This window comes from Gopherus flavomarginatus, chromosome 1 (assembly GCF_025201925.1).
Source record: "Gopherus flavomarginatus isolate rGopFla2 chromosome 1, rGopFla2.mat.asm, whole genome shotgun sequence".
In the NCBI taxonomy this organism is placed as follows: Eukaryota; Metazoa; Chordata; order Testudines; family Testudinidae; genus Gopherus; species Gopherus flavomarginatus.
This window is the reverse complement of record NC_066617.1, coordinates 178,735,285-178,755,335: the sequence shown is the minus strand read 5'-3', so window position 1 is coordinate 178,755,335 and position 20,051 is coordinate 178,735,285. Positions and strand designations below refer to the sequence as shown.

Below are 20,051 nucleotides of genomic sequence, written 5' to 3'. Positions count from 1 at the left end.
CTCCTACCAACTACCCCCCAAAACCAAACTACCCCCAAGCAGAATTCTGACTCCAAAAAGGGATGAAGTGCAAGAAAATCGATGAAGTTCACTAGAGACTCTGCTGTTGCTGTTGATTTTACATGGAAGGTGCTGAAATACTACAGTGATGGGTGGCAGCATAAAACCCTAAATTAGATAGATAGCTGCTCCCAGAAGGCCGCCAACACACTTTGTTTCATAGATTTTAAATCCAGAAGAGACAATTGTGATCATCTGTCCTGAACTCCTCTATCACATAGGCCATAGAATTTCACCCTGTGAATCTTTCATCTGTCCTAAAAACTTGGACTTAAACTAGGTCATCGCTGTTAGCAAAAGACATCCAGTCTTGATTTAAATACTTCAACTGGTGGATAATTTACCAGATCCTTGGACTTTACCACATTCTTGGCAGTCTGTTTACTACAATCCTGTGGTTTCAGGCAGGCAGAATAAAGATTCTCACTTACTATTTTGTCCTACTTGGCTTCGTGAGGGAGAGAGACACCTGTGGGAGACAGATTACAAAATTCTGCTGGTACTGTCCCCTAACCCTCCAAAGCATAGGAGAACAGCTATTGAGTATGGAGCTGAACTGAGAGGAGAAACAACTCTAGCTGCACAAGCAGCTGTTAGGGGTCCCACCAAAATGGTGGGAGAGCCACACAAGTCCCTTTGCTTAAGGTGTAGGGGAAGCTAAGTTTCAGGGCAAGGGGCTAAGGAGAAAATAGGGGAGGAAAGGGAGCTGGAGATGAGAGGAAAGGAGACAGAATAGCAATTAACAGAAAGATATATTTAGAAAGGGAGGGAAACTTTGAAGGGGAAAAGACCACATGGATGATGGGGGGGGGGAGAAGGAAGTACTGAAAAAAGTGTGCCCCCATAAAGGATGGGGGAAGATAGACAATAACAATTCTTTTCTTTTTTGAGATTTGACTGATTAAAATATACACACCATTGTATATGTATATACCACTACCCCCTCACACAGAAGGAGTCTGCTTCTGTTAATCCTTGCTGTGATCCTGTCCTCTAAGAACCTACAATAGTTAATTACTCCCTTGCCACCCTTTCGGGGAGTACAGCTGGAGGAGTTTGTGAGGGAATGTTATTAGGGACAAAGAAGGGCCTAAGAGGAGAGAATGTTAGTGAACAGAGGAGAGAGTGACTGGGACAGGAAAGAAATGATAGGGAGTAATGAAGACCAGTGGAACGAGGAAAGGGGAAAAAAAGAGAGGGAGGGGAAAGAGAGAAATGTAAGTGAAAGAAGGAAAGAGGGAGTTAGCAATTAAATATTATAGACAAATTAGATTGAGGGAAACCAGACAGCTGAAGAAAACAGAAGAAAAAATCTAAGATACAGTAGATGGAACAAATGGGGCAAAGGAAGGGAAAAGGTAAACAATGGCGATACAAGGAGGAGAACAAGGAGGCCTACTATGTTTTATTACTTCAATTATTAGACCAAAAGTGTAGTGTCAACAAATAACAATTATTCATGGTGTTTGGTTACAAAAGTGCTGGGCCAGTCTGGCAATAAGTGCCATTGAAAACAGTCTACAGCCGTATTTTTAAAAGAACCTTTCACTACTATCCCAGGAGTAGAAGTGTGTAAAGTAAATTATGTATTTTACACACACTTCTAGGGATTGTTTTGTGCCTAGCCGTCTGATCCTGTTGGATCCTATTGCTCTCACAAGCTACCGATGCCGTTATGAATCCTGAAAATGGATCTTCCATGGTGCAATAAAAATCTGCAGCTATTATTAATTATATCATTCTTTAAAAAGGAGGAATAACTGGAAAAGGCAATGTTGGAGCGTCCTCCTGGCATGACAGTTTCAACAACCATCTAGAGGTTTCTTTGAATGTTTATCTTACTTTAAACTTTAAATATTCATTCTGCTTCCCCCCTACTAGTCACAAGAGGGTGCTATTCTTTCAGCTTTAGTAGTTTGAATTGCAGAAGTTAATTTAATGGACTGAGCCTGTAGAATCTTCCCTGGATGCGAGATTGCTGAATACAGTTTACCGATTGAACAGAGTGTACCAGGCTGAACAGTACTTGCTGGACGTGCTGAACTTAATAGGGTTTACCAGGCTGAACAGTGCTTCCAGAATATACCAGTTTGGTGCATTGGACTCAATGGGGTTCATACTTGCACAGTGCTGAGTGTCCTGTATTGGACAAGGTATACTGGACTGAAGAATGCTGGGAAAATATCCTGAACTTTGGCCTTAGGGGAAGACACTTAATGAGCAGCCACTTTGGGCACTCAGTGGGTAACGACAATCACCCTGTGAGCCTACTGACGGTTTGTTTGCTGAAAGTATCACAAAGCAATGGCAATAGTCCCAATATCAGGAAGAGGAGGTTTCAGAGTAGCAGCCATGTTAGTCTATATCCGCAAAAAGAACAGGAGTACTTGTGGCACCTTAGAGACTAACAAATTTATTTCAGCACGAGCTTTCGTGAGCTACAGCTCACTTCTTCAGATGCACAGAATGGAACACACAGACAGGAGATATTTATACATACAGAGAACATGAAAAGATGGAAGTATGCATACCAACAGGAAGAGTCTAATCAAGTGAGATGAGCTATTGTCAGCAGGGGAAAAAAAACTTTTGAAGTGATAATTAAGATGAGCCATAGAAGGTGTGAGGAGAACTTAACATAGGGAAATAGATTCAATTAGTGTAATGACCCCAGCCATTCCCAGTCTCTATTAAGGCCTGAGTTAATTGTGTCCAATTTGCATATTAATTCGAGTTCAGCAATCTGGAGTCTGTTTTTGAAGTTTTTTTGTTGCAAAACTGCCACCTTATAAGTCTGTCACTGAGTGGTTAGAGAGGTTGAAGTGTTCTCCCACTGGTTTTTGAATGTTATGATTCCTGATGTCAGATCTGTGTCCATTTATTCTTTTGCGAAGAGACTGTCCGGTTTGGCCAATGTACATGGCAGAGGGGCATTGCTGACACATGATGGCATATATCATGTTGGTAGATGTGCAGGTGAACGAACCCCTGATGGCGTGGCTGATGTGATTAGGTCCTATGATGGTGTCACTTGAATCGATATGTGGACAGAGCTGGCATCGGGCTTTGTTGCAAGGATAGGTTCCTGGGTTAGTGTTTATGTTGTATGGTGTGCGGCTGCTGGTGAGGAAGAGGAGGCTGTAGTTTGGTGCCTCATTAGCACCCTCAACCCCAGCCAGTTCAGATCAACAGCTCATTGGAAATAAATCTTCTGGTCTTCTCTCTCTTCCTCAAATATTTCTTCCAGAAAGGAGAAGGGCTGTTCTTGCTCCGCAAGGAGGTTGGGGTTCCAAAGTCCTTGCATAATGAGGTTGAGGGAACACTGCCAACTGCTAGTTCTCTTTTTAACTCACATTCTTACCCACTTGGTAAAAATAACAAATATGCAGTACAGTCTTTCCATGGGCTGGTCCATCCCTCTGTCCAGATAATCTGCTCCCCTCGGGGCTCAGCCATCCCTCTGTCCAGATAACATTGTTAGTGAATTAGTCTAGGTTTCTTTCCAGAGGCTGGGCTTGGGCCTTGATAGAATAGTCTAGCTATAAGCCGGGCAAGATCTCTTTCCATCCTACCTGGTCTGTCTATGGGAACAACCAGCCCTCTCTGCAGATAACACAGTCCATCTCTGCACTGAGCCAGCTCTTTGTCTTTCTGTGGGCTAGACTAGTACTCTCTTCAGATATCACAGTCTAGCTGTGAGCTGGGCCAAGCTTCCTGTCTAGATCATATAGTCTCTCCATGAACAGGACCCTTTCTTTGTCTGGCTAACTCTTGTTGAGGGCTATGCAATCTCTGCCTGATAATGGTCAGTCTGTGAGCTGAGCCAGCTCTGTGCATTCAAGTGACAAGCAAAGAGATTAAAGCCACTTTTCCGCTGTGTACCACAGAAAAGATTGACCTCTGATACACTGCTGTCAGAAAGCTAAAGTATTCAAGGATTTGAAGTACCAGCCACTCAAAGCCACGTGAGACCCTCCATGCAAATTTGTTACTAAAAATGTTTGTCAGGTGTCCACCCCAACAGATCAGCCAATTCCTGTTCTGTTACAAATAGGAAATTGCATAAACTTACCCTAAACATTGCAACATAAAAACATTGCATGTTAGAACTATAAGCCTGTATTTATTTTTCAGGAAAAGGTCCCAATTCAAACGGTGTATGTTTAATTTACACAACTTCCAGTGATATGCTTTTTAAGCATTTTTTAAAGTGAATTTAGTGCTGGTTAAAAACGACAGCTTGACAATCAGAGAGGCTGAAGTTGTCTTTATCCTACAAGAGTCATAGCACGGGTAATAGCATTACAAACTTCCTCCTCACAGCTCCGTACTTATGTGGCCCAAACCCTCTCCTGGAAGAGGGGCCATCTCAGGGGACTGAGCATGTTGTTCAGTCTCCAAGGTCCAATCAGTTCTTGGCCTCTCTGTTGAAACAGCCAAAAAAGAGGCCAGTTCTGATTGCGGTTTCTGTAATGTTGATGTTTGTCCACTGGGAATTGGACCTGACAGCACCAAATTCAGAGACATGCTGACATCTGGTACCAATATACATAGATTAGCCCAGCTACTGGGCTCTGACTGTATTTTTTTAAACGATATCTAAATTAAGGCTTTCTGTATATTAAACTGGTGATTTATTCTACTTGGAACAGTTTTGCCGTGGCCAGTGACAGGATGAGTTTTGTGCTGGTGGTGAGCTTGTCCAGTGACTGCATTTGTACAGTATGGCACATGCTTGCAACCTAACCACTTTGTGCTCCCATTCTCTTTGTTCTCTCATGCTATATGGACATAAGCTGAATCAGTTCTGAAATGGGAGATCTCCCAAGAAATGTAGGTGCTGTAAGAGACAGTAGTGGCAGGTTGGTGTGTCTGTGACCCAAGGACCTCCTGATGCCAACTGGCAGAGGGTACAGGGACGCATAAAGGTTACAAGAATCTCTGGGTCTAGTGTTCACTAAAGACTGTCACGTAAGGTTTCTCCTGAATGCTTGTACCACAATGGTCATCATAATTTTTGTAAAATGTAGGTGTGAATAGTATGTAAGGAGATATGTATATATATTAGAAACTATGTTCTTAAGGCCGTGTAGTTAAAAACAGGTCACTCAAACATAATGTACCTTAAGACAGACTCCACCAGACAGGAGGTGAGAAACATTTGTCCCCCTAGGTGACCGTAGTGTATTGTGGGTCTTACAATAGAAGTCTATTAGCATACTGAGTAAAGTGCTAATGATGAGATTGTTGAGACTTCAGAAGGGAAAAAAAGGGCAAACAGCAGGGAGATGAGGTGAAGAACAAAGGACTGGTCTAGCATACCTAGGGATGCAGAAAGACATCCTGGCTTCCTTATCTGGGGATGACAAGCTGCCAGTGGGGCTTGGTCTCATGAAAAGAGGGTCTCAGCTACTGGTTGGTAAATGCTGTGAGAAGGATGTTGGGGTAAGCAGTACCTTATCAGACAAGAGGGCATCTTGTTAGCTGAGCTGAGGCTCTAGAATACGTGTTATGAATGTATTTTATATGTAACGCTTTGTTCTTAATACTTCTGTTTGCTATCATTTGAATCTCTGTTCTTTGTTAAATAAACTTATACTTGCTTTCCCTATAAAATCTAAGGGCTGTGTGTTCAACAGAGTTGTGTTCTAAGGTGTAACCGGTAAGCTGTGTGTACTGTTCCTTTGGGAATAGAGGATCTGATAATTCTGTGTGTGTCCAGTCAGCGGGGTGGCCATCCTATGGCTCTGGAGCCACATGCGGCTATTCAGAAGTTAATATGTGGCTCCTTGTATAGGCACCGACTCCAGGGCTGGAGCTAAAAGCTCCAACTTTTCAATGTGCCAGGGGGGTGCTCACTGCTCAACCGCTGGCTCTGCCACAGGCCCTGCCCCCACACCACCCCTTCCCGCCCCCTCCCCTGTACCTGCAGTGCCCTTGCTCTGTCCCCACTCCCCCCAGCCTCCAGCATGCCATGAAACAGCTGCTTGGGAGGGAGGAGGAAGAAGCGTTGATCGATGGGGCTGCTGGTAGGTGAGAGGCACTGGAAGCAGGGGTTGAGGGAACTGATGGAGTGTTGCTGGCATATTACTGTGGCTCTTTGGTAATGTATAATGGTAATTTTTTTTTGTCATCTAAAATTTATTTTTTAATCAAACTTTTAGAAAAAAAAATCAGTTTTTAAAAGAAGAGAACAAAATGGTGTGTTCATTATAGCTGTTCCTGAGAAGGTACAGACAGGTCATTCAGCTCACAATAAATAGAACCATCCTAAGATACTTGCTACAGTGTCTCCAGCCTGGCTCCTTCTCAGGCTCAGGTTGACCACCCCTCCAGTGAATAAGGGCTGGACATTGCAGGGGAATGCTCAATGGATGGAGTGTGCCTATTGCTAGCATTCATGAAGAACAGCAGAGCCCACGTGTGCTGAAAAGGGAGTGCTTGTGTTGCCTGTCACTGGTGGAATTGGGGTCCTGACCCCTGGCAGACAAAGACAAGGCTTCCTCACGCTAAAGACAGGTGGTAGCGAGGTGCCTCACAGCCCTGGATACCTCTGGGAAGTGTCACAATGTCACTCTTTCCCACCAAGTACTGAGGCGTTGTCTGGTGTTAGTGAGTGCAATGCTGTTGGAAAAGACATCTTTCAATGTAATACTGTTTCTCAGACCAGAGCAGAGAACTGTGGATTTATTTTCATATGGTGAAATATTCCCTATCAAGTATTGTCAGTAGGGCAATTCCTGTGTTCCTAGTACATTCTAAGGTAGGGTGACCAGATAGCAACTGTGAAAAAAATGGGACAGGAGTGGGGGATAATAGGCGCCTATATAAGAAAAAGTCCCCAAAAATGGGACTGTCCTTATAAAAACGGGACATCTGGTCACCCTATTCTGGGGATATGATTCTTCACAGCGACTTGAGAGTTAGGAAGGAGGACTGGCTAATCTGGTTACACAGTGCTAACCTCTGCATAGTAGAACCAATGTGTTAGTAGATACCGCCTGACAATCATATTACAGCCCAGCTCACAAGTAGGTTTGAAACGCTCACAGGGTTAGGATCCATCCGTTACCTATTTTGTATAAGGCCACAAACTCAGTAAAGTCCTGCACTCTTAGGCCAGTCAGACTGTGTTAGGAATCAGCTTAGCTGGAATCATGTTTAGCTCAAATTTAAACTTCCTTAATTTGATTTGAGTTTCACTGGTGACAGGGCCTTAATTGCCCCTCTCCCATCAATTCCAAAAGGTCCTGGATATCCTGAGCAATGAGTTAGTGCTGAGTTTGTGTGTGTTCAAATGTGCTTAAGTGCAGCTGCAGAAATAGAGCAAAAATGTCAATAGTACAAAGCGTTCCAGCTGACTTCATTTCCTGCAGATAACTCCCTGAAGAGGAGGGTGAGGTTTGGAGCTTGTACTGTTAGTTTACTGGTCAGGGATGGGAAAGGGTTTGGAGGGGTGAGTGGGGAGAGATATTTCAGGACACAGTTAGCAGGACATAGGGTTAAAAAAGCAAGAGTCCCATATGAAAAGGCTGTTCACATTTGCTTCCTGTCAACTTGCCATTGTCACAGAAGGGTTACAGGAGCTGATGTACAACCCCTACATACAAACAGGATGTTGGCTTTTAGAGTTGATTAAGCTATGAAAAGCAGTCTCTTCCATGGCTGCACTATTGCCTTTTCTTCTGCTGAGACTTAAACGTTTGGGTTGGAACAGGAGAGATTCAGAAGGAAACTTGGCCACAACTGCTTACTAACATCATTGCTGACAAGTGGTGTGTATAGCCAGCCAAATACAAAAACACAGTCCTGTATTGAATGCTTCTACAAATCCTAACAAACATCTTCCTAAATTCATCACACAGACACCCTTTGTCCCCCACAATAATTCACCACTCTCACAAACATACTCCCAGACTAAATGCCCTCACAGACATACTCAAATGAAATAGCTGCACAAACACAGCTGAGTCACACGGTCTCACAGATACACTCCAAATGTAAATGCTTTCCTTCTTCAGTAGTCTCTGAACACAGAATTGTCATTTCCTTGCATATCATCCATCTGTCCAGGTTCTTATAATGGTACCCATCATCACAGTATCTGAGCTCCTCTCAAGGGTTAATAACCAAAATCCCAAGAGGCCAGTAAACACTGTGCTAAGTGTTCCTGAGCGCAGCTAGGCTAATTATGCTGCCTCCTCCATGGGTGTGCTGAGAGGGAAGGAAGGAGCTCCTTGTGCCCTCTGTCCTTTCCCCCAATTATGTGCACTCCTACAGGAATAGCAGTAATTTGACCTTAAGTGAGATTTCTGGGCTGACCTTCTCCCACTGTGGCATTGATCAGCTGGGAAGCTACAAAGCCCAAATGGACCACAACAACATTATTTTCTAACCCCTCTTCACCAGAGTCTGATTTCATGTCACTTGCGACAGCTAGATTTTTTTCTGCTGAACAGAATAGAAACAGAAAGATTCAGATGTTCCTTTCTATATACAAACACATCAGACAGACTCATGGACACTACTGTACCCTGAAAAGAACCATAACCAAATAGATAGGTGCACACAAGGTTATCTTTCACATGTCAGCCTCTTCACACAAGCAGTATGTAAGCGCGCACAATTCCCCTTGCCTTCCCCTACCCTACAGCCAATAATTGCCCTTCCCAAATTTTCTTCCAAAAGATTTTACAGAATTAAAGAGTGTGGCTGGTTTGGCTCAGGTTTTCTAGTGGTTTTCCGTCCAGAAACCTCCATTTACACAAGGAATTCAAGAACAAGCTCATAGTTCACATTTTCCAGTCTTGAGACTTCAACATCCACCAGGATTCTACATGTTCATATTCTGCTTCTTCAAGAAGAAAAACCTCTTTTTGTCATACTGAAGATGCTGGACTATGCTCACGGTATTTGCATTTAAACTGCTGTTTGGGAATCCTGTTTGTAGGAGAATCAGAGAAGGGCTTATTTGCCTTATGGAGTTATAGTTTGTTGCAGTGATAACTATAGCAGGCAAACAAAGTAAAGACTTGATACTAGGCAGCTGCAGCTATCTTCATTTGAAAATACGGCTGAAGTGATACTATCTTTGCCTAACAGCTTCCTTTTTCATAGACCTCAGCTGGCAACTTCCGCTCCCTGTTTTGTGAAGAAGAAAAACACCCTCTTGCAATACACAACCCCCTCAAACCAGAAAAGAATTATGCTGAAATAGAGCCTCAGTGAGATGAAGCAATTGTTACATTTGGGTGAGAAGTGTGGTTTTTGAAGGCCTGTTATTGGACAGACATATCAGCGGCAAACCCAGGCGAAAGATGTCACATTGAAATCCATAGAGGATTAAGTCCTCTTGCTATCACCAGAACGGGTACAGCAAGAACAGCCAAAGTGCCCACCTACCTTCCTCCATCAATGGTAACTTAAGGGGTCAACTTAAGTTGCAAGTTGCAAGCATGTGCCAACTTAAAGGGACCATTTAGGAGTAAAAGGGGAGCTGAGTCTCAACATCCTGTTCAATTCTTAGTCTCTTTGCCGAGGCTTCCAGTTGTAGCATTAGTGGTTTGTTGTGATGTGGAGGTATGAGCTAATGGAATGGTTCAGCAGCCAATAGCCAGTTTTAGTCAGTAGAGTCTCTTCCCTCTATATTTACTCTGGAAGGATAAAAGTAGTATTTGCATGAAGAAACTAAAATATATTAATCAGAAAACATGTGCTGCAACCCAGTCCTATTCCCTCTGTTGGGTGGAGACATACCTTCCCATGTGCTTTCTCCTCCCTGACTTCCAAGCAGCCTCTGTTTTAGCACTTCCCCATACCACCTGTGCAAAGGAAGCGGGAAGCAGAGCTGGAGTTAATCTTTTGTTCATCAGGAACCACTTAATACCACAGACCTTGTCACACTGTTGACTGCTAGTGACTAGAGATCGCCAATGCATTTTGCACATGGCACCAATCCCCCCTGCAGTTGCAGGTGCTAGTGTATGGCTGTATGCTTTGGGTATGTTATTGAAGTGATGTGTATTTGTTGTGAATGATACTTTCCTCATTGGAATGTGCTTTGAGATCTATTGATGAAAAGCACTATAAAAGAACTAAGTATTATTATATCTAGCATTTAAGCTACTAATACCTGTAGGTGTGTTGCTGTCTGAAGTGACAGTGAAACAGTATGGCTGCTACTTTTTTATATTTGTATCAGGATCAAATAATCATGTTGGAATAACTGTAAGCCAGATCCTCTACTTTGTCCAAAGAATGTACAGTGCAGGTTGGGGCTGATGCTTTGCACACCTTTGTTCCTGGGTCAGCTGTTTGCCAGGCACTCCCCAGGATCTGGTCCTGCGTCTTCCCACTGCATCTGTGCAAATATTATCACACACTGACAGTGCCATGACTTGAAAACTCAAATCAAGTCACAAAACAAACCGGGGCTGATTTTTTAACTATCCACTGAGTTGCAAGATTTGGGACCAGCCCATGACAATTCCAGCAACCATTCTGAGAGCTTTTTGCTGGATGGGAGCTGAGGCTATGTCTACATTGCAATGTAAACCTAGGGTTAGTGGAACTCTATTCAGCAGACCTTGAGTTACAGACCACAAGGCTTGAGCATCTACATTGATTGTCAACCCCAGATTAAGAATTTTCTAACCTGGGCCTGAACCTGAGGTTCCAGCATTCAAACTGCTGTATGCAGATCTGAGTCCAACCAATCATATTGCAGACTTCCTAATACCCTCCTGCTCTAGCCTTTTGTTCATGGTGAAGTGTGGGAAAATTTGACTGTCTTAGCAAGAGAAAGAAAGTTGGCCTATAGGATTATGACAAACTTTTGGTGGCTCCCAGAACACGAGTCCAGTGGGGCTGCATCTACACTGCAAAGCAATAGGATTTGAATCCTGGTCCTGGCTTGACTCAGACTTGGACCCTCCACCTCCATGGAGTCCTGGGACCCTGGGTCAGACTGTGTATGGATGGAAGTAGTATTAGGTTCAATCTTGAGTTCAAACCCTGGGCTTACATTGCAGTGTATACATACTCTGAGTCACAGAGTACCTAGAACACATCAATATTGCAATTAAGAGGTAAAAATATCATGACTTGTTTATTTTATTCCAGGATCTGCTAAACAATAATAGGGTTTGTATGCAAAGCAGTCGCTTTAATAGGGCAAGACATAAGTATGCTGTAGGGCCATATAGTTATGCTTTGATGGCATCTAGGTGGCTAACATCACCACAACCATGAGGAGGGTCAAGTTTAAATCTTGAACCTGGCTTTCAGAAAATACTTTTAAATCTTCTTTCACCTGTCCTGGAGGCAGAGTTATGAAACAGGACTGTCCAGTGGGTTGTGTCACTTCCCAGCTCTGGAGGATGGAGACCCTGCAATTGACAAAAAAAAAAAAGTCTTTCCAAATTCCTCTGCACTCCTCCCAGTAGGTGGGGATCTGATCCTCTGCACTGATCTCTGTAAATGGGGATCAGCATTCTGTGGGTGGAGCATGTGCATGAGGGCTGCTAAAACAGGCATGATGAGCATTTGTTTAGTTGACATTTCTGTGACCTGTATGGAAAGCGAGACCTTAGCAAAATGCTCTTGTGGTTTAATTCTTCCTAACTTAGGCCCTGTGTACACTTCAAGTTTCTACACAGTAAAACAGCTTTCTGTGTTGTAACTCCCGAGGTGTACACAATGCAAAGTCGCTTAGTGCACAGAAACTGTGTAGTTGCAGCACTGTAAAAAAAACACCCCAATGAGAGGCGTACAGCTTTCTGCACTGAGGGTACAGCGCTGCAGTGCCAGTGTAGACACCCTGGTCAATTACAGCACTACAATTGGCCTCTGGGGGGTGTTCCACAATACCTGTTCTTGCCTTTCTGGTCATCGGTTTGAACTTTACTGCCCTGCCCTCAGGTGACCAACCATCATCCCCACCCTGCACATTCCTTCCTGTTTGCTCGGTGATGCGTGCAGTGGTCTCAGCACATCTTTCCAGGTGGCCATGCCTGCTCCACTCACCAGGCAATCCCCGCTTGGAGCAATGCCGAGCTCATCAGCATTTGGGGAAAGGAGGCTGTCCATTCCTAGCTGTGCTCCAACCGTAGGAATTATGATACCTACGGACAGATTTCATGATACATGTAGCGATGTGGGACTAACCCCTGTGGAGCCTCCTGCTGGTCATCTCGGGAATTAGCTCTTCCAGCCGCTGGAGCACCCTCTACAGGCCGGTGTCCCACTGCCACAGGCCCCCATGTCCCTCCCAGGACCCAGTGCCCCTTATCTTTGAGGTGCTGCCCCTGGCAATGCCCCCACAGTCTCAGGGTCTCCCCACCCAGGGGAAACCCCAACCCTCTATTCCCATCTTGCCTCAGTCATGGGTTACTGCCAGTCACCATCTAGTCCCCGCACCCGGGGGCAGACTGCAGTGTAAGCCACTCATCATAGGCAAGGTTCGTCTGGACCTGCTGCCTCTGTCTGGTAAGTGGATTTGATTTTGGGAATCGCTGAAGCAAGTTGTTGGGAGCAGGAGGGTTTCAGAAAGCAGGGTTGTGTCTGTATGATGCACGTACCACCACATGCCTAGTCTGAGCAGCAGAACAGGCTGTTGATTGACTCCCTCACGGGAATCTGCCTCAGAGATCTCCAGGAAATTCTCATGGAGATACTGGGCAATCTGCTGCCGCAGGTTCTTTGGCAGAGTTTCTTTGTTTCTTGCCCCATTAATGGTAACTTTTCTGCGCCACTGTGCCGTCACAGGGGGCTAGGAGGAGGACCATTGCTGCACACATTGGAGCTGCATAAGGGCCAGGGCAGAAGCTGCAGTCTTAGAAAAGACCTTCCCTTGATTCCCTGCTCACCCTCAGCAGCGAGTTATCTTCCATAATGAACACAGACTGTGGAAAATGTGAAGACAGGAATGATTATCAGCCTTCCTGCCCCCCCCCACGCCCGCAAGAGCTGGCTCTCCCCAAAAGCCACATGCCCAGTGTACAGTAGGGTCCAGGAACACTGATTTCCCCTGCCTCTGCAGCTACTCACCATTTTGGGGGTCTTGTGGCTCATGTGTGCTTGCCTGGGGTCAGCTGGTTAGTGATAGGTATGTGAATACTGGCTGTGTTTTAAATCACTGAATCAGTGGTCTGTGTGTTGCAAACAATACTGCTTCTGTAAAATGTTGCATTTTGGCTTGACAGAGATGACCTTGGGAGCCCAGCCTCCCTCTTTGTTATCGCCGGCTGAATGGCTGCGCAGAATTAGAAAGCAGCCACGAAGAAGTAAGGAGGACTTTCTGCGTGATGTTATGATGCACTCCGCCGCCGAAAAACAGGAATTGAAGGAGTGGCGGGACAGCGAGAAGAGGGACTGAAAGGAGAATGCAGCATGCCAGAAATTAAGCCACAGAGCGGCTCTTAAACATTATGGAGCTCCAAGCGGACACGCTCCAGGCGATACTAGCACTGTAAACTGAGCAGCTCTGCGCCCAGCCCTCCCCTGCAGCTGCTGTCGCAAAACTCTTTCCCATGCACCTCTCAGACACTGCCAACACACTCTTATCAACCTCCTGGCTTCAGTCTGTGCTTGCGGCATTCCACTCCTCCCCCATCACAGTCCAGCCCTGCAGACTCCCAGTACCCACAGCACTCAACCCACCATCCCTCTACAGTTTGGCCCTGCTGAAGTACAGTACCCGCTGCACTGTGCTCCAGAAGAGAAGGTTGGATGTGATCCCTGGACATACACAAATCTTTAGCCATCCCAGGACCGCACCTCCTCCTGGGACCTTCCCTTCCCTTCCCCTTTCCCCATCCTGCTTCGTGCTGATGTGTTTTTTTTGTTTGATATTCTCCTTCGGTTGCTGTTTTTTAATAAAATAATTGTGTTGGTTTGAAAGCAATTTTTATTCTATAAATTGAAAGCAAACAGAGCTCTACAAAGCAATACACAGTTATCTTAAACCTTCATATTGCATCATCTGCACCAATCACAATCACCTCCTAGCATTACACTCCTGAGCACAGCAACAAATATTAGTGGCTTTCAGCTTCAAATTGCTGCCTCAAGGCATCCCTGATCCTTATGGCTCCGTGCTGAGCCCCTCTAATAGCCCTGCTTTCTGACTGTTCAAATTCAGCCTCCAGGCACTGAGCCTCAGCGGTGCAGTCCTGAGTGAAGCTTTCACCCTTCCCTTCACAAATATTATGGAGTGTACAGCATGCGGCTATAAACATAGGAATATTGTCATGGGCCAAGTCCAACTTCCCATGTAGGCAGCGCCAGCGGCCTTTAAACAGCCAAAAGCACACTCAACAGTCATTCTGCCCTTGCTCAGCCTGTTGTTGAACCGCTTCTTGCTGCTGTCAAGTTGCCCCAGGTATGGCTTCATAAGCACGGCATTAAGGAAGAGGCGGGGTCTCCCAGGATCACAGTGTGCATTTCGACTTCCCCTATGGTGAGCTTCTGGTCCGGGAAGAAAGTCCCTACTTGCAGCTTCTTGAACAGGCCGGTGTTCCGAAATATGCATGTGTCATGCACCTTTCCAGACCAGCCTGCGTTACTGTCTGTGAAATGGGGCCACGATGATCCACAATCGCCTAGAGAACCATTGAGAAATACCTCTTTCGATTAATGTATTCAGTGGCTAGGTGGTCTGGTGCCAGAATTGGAATATGCGTGCCATCTATCGCCCCTCCACAGCTAGGGAAACCCATTTGTGCAAAGCTATCCACAATGTCACGCGCATTGCCCAGAGTCAGGGTCTTTTGGAGCAGGATGCGATTAAAGGCCCGGCACACTTCCATCAACATGAGTCCAACGGTCGACTCTCCCACTCCGAACTGGTTTGCAACCGATCGGTAGCAGTCTGGAGTAGCCAGCTTCCTCATTGCAATCGCCACATGCTTTTCCAGCAGCAGGGTAGTTCTCATTCTTGTGTCCTTGTGCCGCAGGGCTGGGGCAAGCTCATCCCACAGTCCCGTGAATGTGGCTTTCCTCATTCAAAAGTTCTGCAGCAACTGCTCATCATCCTAGACGTGCATGACAATGTGATCCCACCATTCAGTGCATGTTTCCCAAGCCCCAAAGAGGTGCTCCACTGTGGTCAGCACCTCTGTGAATGCCACAAGCAATCTTGTGTCATAGCTAGTACACATGGCGAGATCAATATTACACTCCTCCTGCCTTTGTAGTTTAAGGAATAACTCCACTGCCACTCGTGACGTGTTAGTCAGAGCAAGCAGCATGCTGGTCAACAGTTTGGAATCCACTCCTGCAGACTGAAGAGGCAGAGCGCGCTGTACGCAAACCATTGAAAGATGGCGCCAAACGTGGACAGAAGCACAGGGATTGCTGGGATGTGAAGCAATGCATCATGGGGCATTGGGACAGGACCCAGGATACCCCAGGACCCCCTATGCCTTTCCACAACTCTTAGCAGCGGAAGAGAAAGAGATGCTTGGTGGGATAGCTGCCCAGAGTGCACTGCTCTGAATACTGCTGCAAGTGTGAACACACTATTGTGTGGGCAGCTGACAGTGTGAACACACAACAGTGGTTTCCCTTCAGCGCTCTCTGAGTGGCGCTGTAAGTGCCAGCACTGTAACTCTGCCAGTGTAGACATACCCTAAATCCTGTGCATCTACCAAAAACAAAAACAGCTTTACCACCACAACTGTAGCTTTATTTGTCAGTGCTCAAGTCTTTACTGAGAAAAGTAGCACCCTGAATTAGCACATCTGGCTAAGTGGAAAAAAAGACTGGAAGTGGAAAAAGTCAATCCTGTTTCAGACTTAGCAATTTACATCTCCAGTTGGGACCATCTTTTTATTCTGTGTTTGTACAGTACCTACCACTGTGAAGCCATCATCCTTACAAAATAATAATGATATGATATCTGCTCCTCTTATGTTCCCCATGCCCATCCCAAGTGTCAGTTAAAATCTTCTCACCCGCTACAGATTAAAAAGGTCAGAAGTTGAAAGAGGAGAAGAAAAAGACAGAAGGAACGGCTGCAGCAAAAGGAAAAGAACCACAAATACAGCAAGAAGGAAAATTCTGCAGACCCAGAGAGGGAGAATAACAACAAACAGAGGAGGGGAAGAATGCAGATGTAGGGGGGGAAAGAAGAAGAAAGAAAAGAAAAAAAAAAGAAAATTATGGTGGGAGTATGGACAGAAGAGAAAAAAAGGGAGAGATACAGAGGAAATACACACTTAGTGCCCCCATGTTTGGGCAGAGCAGCAGAGTTTGCAGCTAGCTTTCTCTTGAGCCCTGCACTCTGGGAAGGACAGTATCTGTTTAGATTTGTGTCTAAATTTAAACCCTGATTGCTTTGCCTCCCCCACCACTCCCCACCCTCCCTTCCTCTCAACCACCCTCCCTCCTTCCTTGTTCTCTAGTGCAGGGCTGCTCACTGGGCTCTGTCAGTTCTCAAGCTGAGCTGGGGCTTGGATATTATATTATACGCTGCTCAGCAGTGTGTTCTTACTCTGCTGAGCAGAAACTTTCCACAGCTAAGTGGGGAAAGGGTGGGGAAGAACGACTGTCCTGAGGACACCCTTCACTTGCAGGATATGGAGGTAAAAAATTTATTTCAGTAGCCGCGCGTTACTTTGCTGACTTGCTTGCCCCAGCAGTTCAGAATGAATTAGCTCTATCTTTACATGGCACTTTCCCACTAGGTGCAAGTAATAATTTCAATTTGCTGTATTAAGCTGTAAATGACCCCTTGGAACTTCATGCACAGAGTTATTCTAAAGTTGGGGGGGAGGGATAGAAGAAGAGAGCATGTGAATATAGGGGAGGAATGTGGAGTATCATTCACTTTTGAGCCTCTTCCCCTGAGTTGAAGAAGGCAGTAACCTTCAAGTGCCTGCATCATTTTGAAGCATGATTCAAACACTCAGTTATAAAACTGGGCACAGGAGGAGGAACTAGCTGATAGAGTTGAAGCTTCAGGCTTCATTGGGGTAGTAGTAGCCATACATCTCAGCTGCCCCTTTGCAGGAATGTCTTTTATTTTAGACCCCACTGTTCCTTCTGTCCCTTGTGGATCTTGCAATCTCACTTTCATTGTCGAAATCAGAGCTTTTTGATTCAGGAAGCAGTGGACATAAGAAACCTTGTTTATGCAAAAAAAATTCATACCATATATTTAAGAATTTCTTGTACTTTTCATTGCACCCCCAATCTTGTCCCAGGGAACGCAGGGAGCATGGTCTGATGGTGGGAGTACAGAGATATGGGTCAAGATTCCAGAGTTTTATTCCAAACTCTGCCACTGACTTGCAGCATGACCTTGAGCACAGGGCTTCACCCCTCTGTGCCTGAGTTTCCAGTAATCCAAAATGGGGGTGATAGTGCTCCCCTTGCTCCCAGGGATGGTATTAGGCTGAATTCACTAGAGTTTTTAAAGCACTTTCAGAGCCTTAGATGAAAGTTGCCATAGAAGAGTAAAGTAGTATTTATTGTTATTAATTTGGGCATAGAATATAGAGAGATTTGAAGTTTTGACAATTCTAACAATGACAAAAGATTTTCTCATTCATTCCTCTGCCATTACAGATCTTGCTAAGTACCTTATTGTATTCTTTCTGGGGAAATAAGTTTTGCATTAGGCCCCAGTCCTAGTGGTGAAGTGGCTCTGAGCACAGGAGACACACAGCAAGAATAGGAACAGTGTTCCTTGGGCACCTCCATAATTTTTCTCTGAATATTTCAACTGTGCAGCTCACCTAGGGAGTTCTGATAACTCCCAGTTGCTAAACCAGCTCCTCTGCATGCTGGGATGCCCTAAAGGCACGGGTTAAAGAGCAGGCATCTTCAGTAGAAAGTCCTCAAAAGGCAGTCAGACCTTTGGTCACCCAGGTTTTATGTGTGGAGCAGAATCAAGCAGTGATCACACCAACTCAAGATGAGTCATGTTGCAGGGGTCACAAATTAAGCGGATTCCTATGGGGTTGTGGATTTGATAGAGCCAAGCCTGGGTCATTAACTGTCCTTAAGTTACAGTTAGTTTTATCGACTTTCATTGTACAGCATCCTGTGATGTCTTCTGTCTTAGAAGGGGCTTTGTTGTTTGTCTCATAAGCAAAAGAAACAGACTAAAGGTTATCCAGGGGTGATTCTCAGCCTGCTAGAAAACTGAAAATGTATAAAGCCAGACACTCGTGAAATTCAGGGGCTAGTAGAAAATATAATATAAAAAGTACTTACTATGCAGGAAGTCACATGCTTACGGGCAGACTAATACTTAGAGCGGGAGCAGACATTAGGTCGCATCTAATCCATTCTCCACCAGCACGGGACAATGTATTTTCTAGTGTTTCATGCAGTTGTGTTTTAAAAGTCACAAGAAATGTGGCTTCCACTTCCTTTGGGAGACACACAAGGCCTACTAGATCTCATTATCAGGAAGTTCTTCCTCAGATTTAATCTAAGATTTTCCTTCTCTTGATTTTTCCCATTACTCCTAGCTATCTACTTTTTACTACCATAAATTATTGTCCTGCCTACATTTGTACTTGGCTCCAACCATTTGTAGACCATCACATCTCCTTTTAGTTATTATATTTAACATTTAACAGCACCTTTCATCTTCAAAAACATTTTACAAATCATGAACTAAGTCTTTCAAACCACTGGAAGAGAAGTTAATATTGTACACAGGTATTAGGCCACATATGAAGCCAGTGGCAGAGGTAGGCTCAAAGACTCAGGAATTCCCAGGTCCCTTCTCAGTCTGCTTCTCCCTCATTAGAGCATTTCGCAGACAGCTGGGTCAGAATATAGTGGTAGATACAGACTTTTGTCTGCAAGATCCACGCTTAATGCATCGGTGCAACAGGAACAAGAAGTTCTGTCATTTTCCCCCTTTGCCAGGCAGTTTGCTGCAGTTACAGAGTGCAGAGCAGTTATGTGCTCTGTAACTGGTATAATTGGCAAGCTCTTCACGCTAATGGGACAGATGATGATTACCAGGACTACAGAATGACATGGGCTACCTCCAGATGATTGCCATTTCCATCAGATCTCCAGAACCTTTAGAAGAAAAATAGCCAGGGCTCACTTGCCTTGTTTGGTTTTATTACTGCTGTTTTTCTTTGCGTTTTGTAGCTAGAATCTTATCTAGTCTGCCATCAGGAACATACTGAGCATTTAGTTAGGTCAGCTGTTTTACAAACAAAGATGGGTTAGCACCCCAAGTAAGGGAGAATACAGCAAAGTCCAAGGTTGCCATTTCCTATGGTTTTACTGTGAGTTTCATGATATTTTGTTTTTCTTAATGCCCTCGCTCCTGGAGTCAGGTTTAACCTAAAAATTTCATCTTTCATTTTTTAAAAATAAGCTTCTAGCCTTCATGGCTGAAGACCAAAGCTTGAAAGTGTGACTCCTAAAAGGCTCCACCTGCAGATTGCAGATAAAAAGAACTAAAATGTAAAACACTTGGGGTTAGCAATACTGAAAGCCAAACTTCCCTCAGGAGAACATTCACTATATTTTCTCCCCAGGACCCACAGAATTGGGAGTAGGGGAAACATGCAGCCCTGTTAGTTTGTAATTACCTCAGAAGGTTTGGAGTTTGGTCTGAATAAACAGCCTCAAGTTCAAATGCATTATGGAACTGTAAGAGCCTCTGAACTTTATGAAACTCAGCTGGAAACCTTGTGAGATTAGGCCTCTTGTGGAACTACCTCCTACTGCTGGTTAAGTAGATTATTGTTATGGCATTTTCCCTGCCACCCTTATGCTGGAGACTGGTAGCACAGAGGCACGTGAAAGTTACAAATAAGGTAGGCGGAAGCAATCCAAGTCTCTGAACTTCAGTTTGTTTTCTAGACTAAGGTGAAAAGTGGTTCTTATTTTCTCTGAACAGTGCGACTGCAGCTGACAACTTTATTTTGGGGACATTTACCTCTCCCTTCTCTGTATCCCTCAGCAGGTTTCATTTCTCCTCCTGTTGGTGTCTGTATTCCTATCTCCCTCCA

At 44.8% G+C, this 20,051-nt stretch overlaps 1 protein-coding gene across 1 annotated transcript in view; it reads left to right on the top strand.

The window, feature by feature from the left end:
- The first annotated feature begins 16,457 nt into the window (after positions 1-16,457).
- The window catches only part of RCSD1 (RCSD domain containing 1), a 51,548-nt gene continuing 47,954 nt past the window's right edge, over positions 16,458-20,051 (top strand). Inside the window, exon 1 of the mRNA XM_050960025.1 lies at positions 16,458-16,643. Within this exon, the coding sequence (XP_050815982.1) occupies positions 16,638-16,643 (6 nt within the window). The 5' untranslated portion in view covers positions 16,458-16,637. The remainder of the gene's footprint in view (positions 16,644-20,051) is intronic.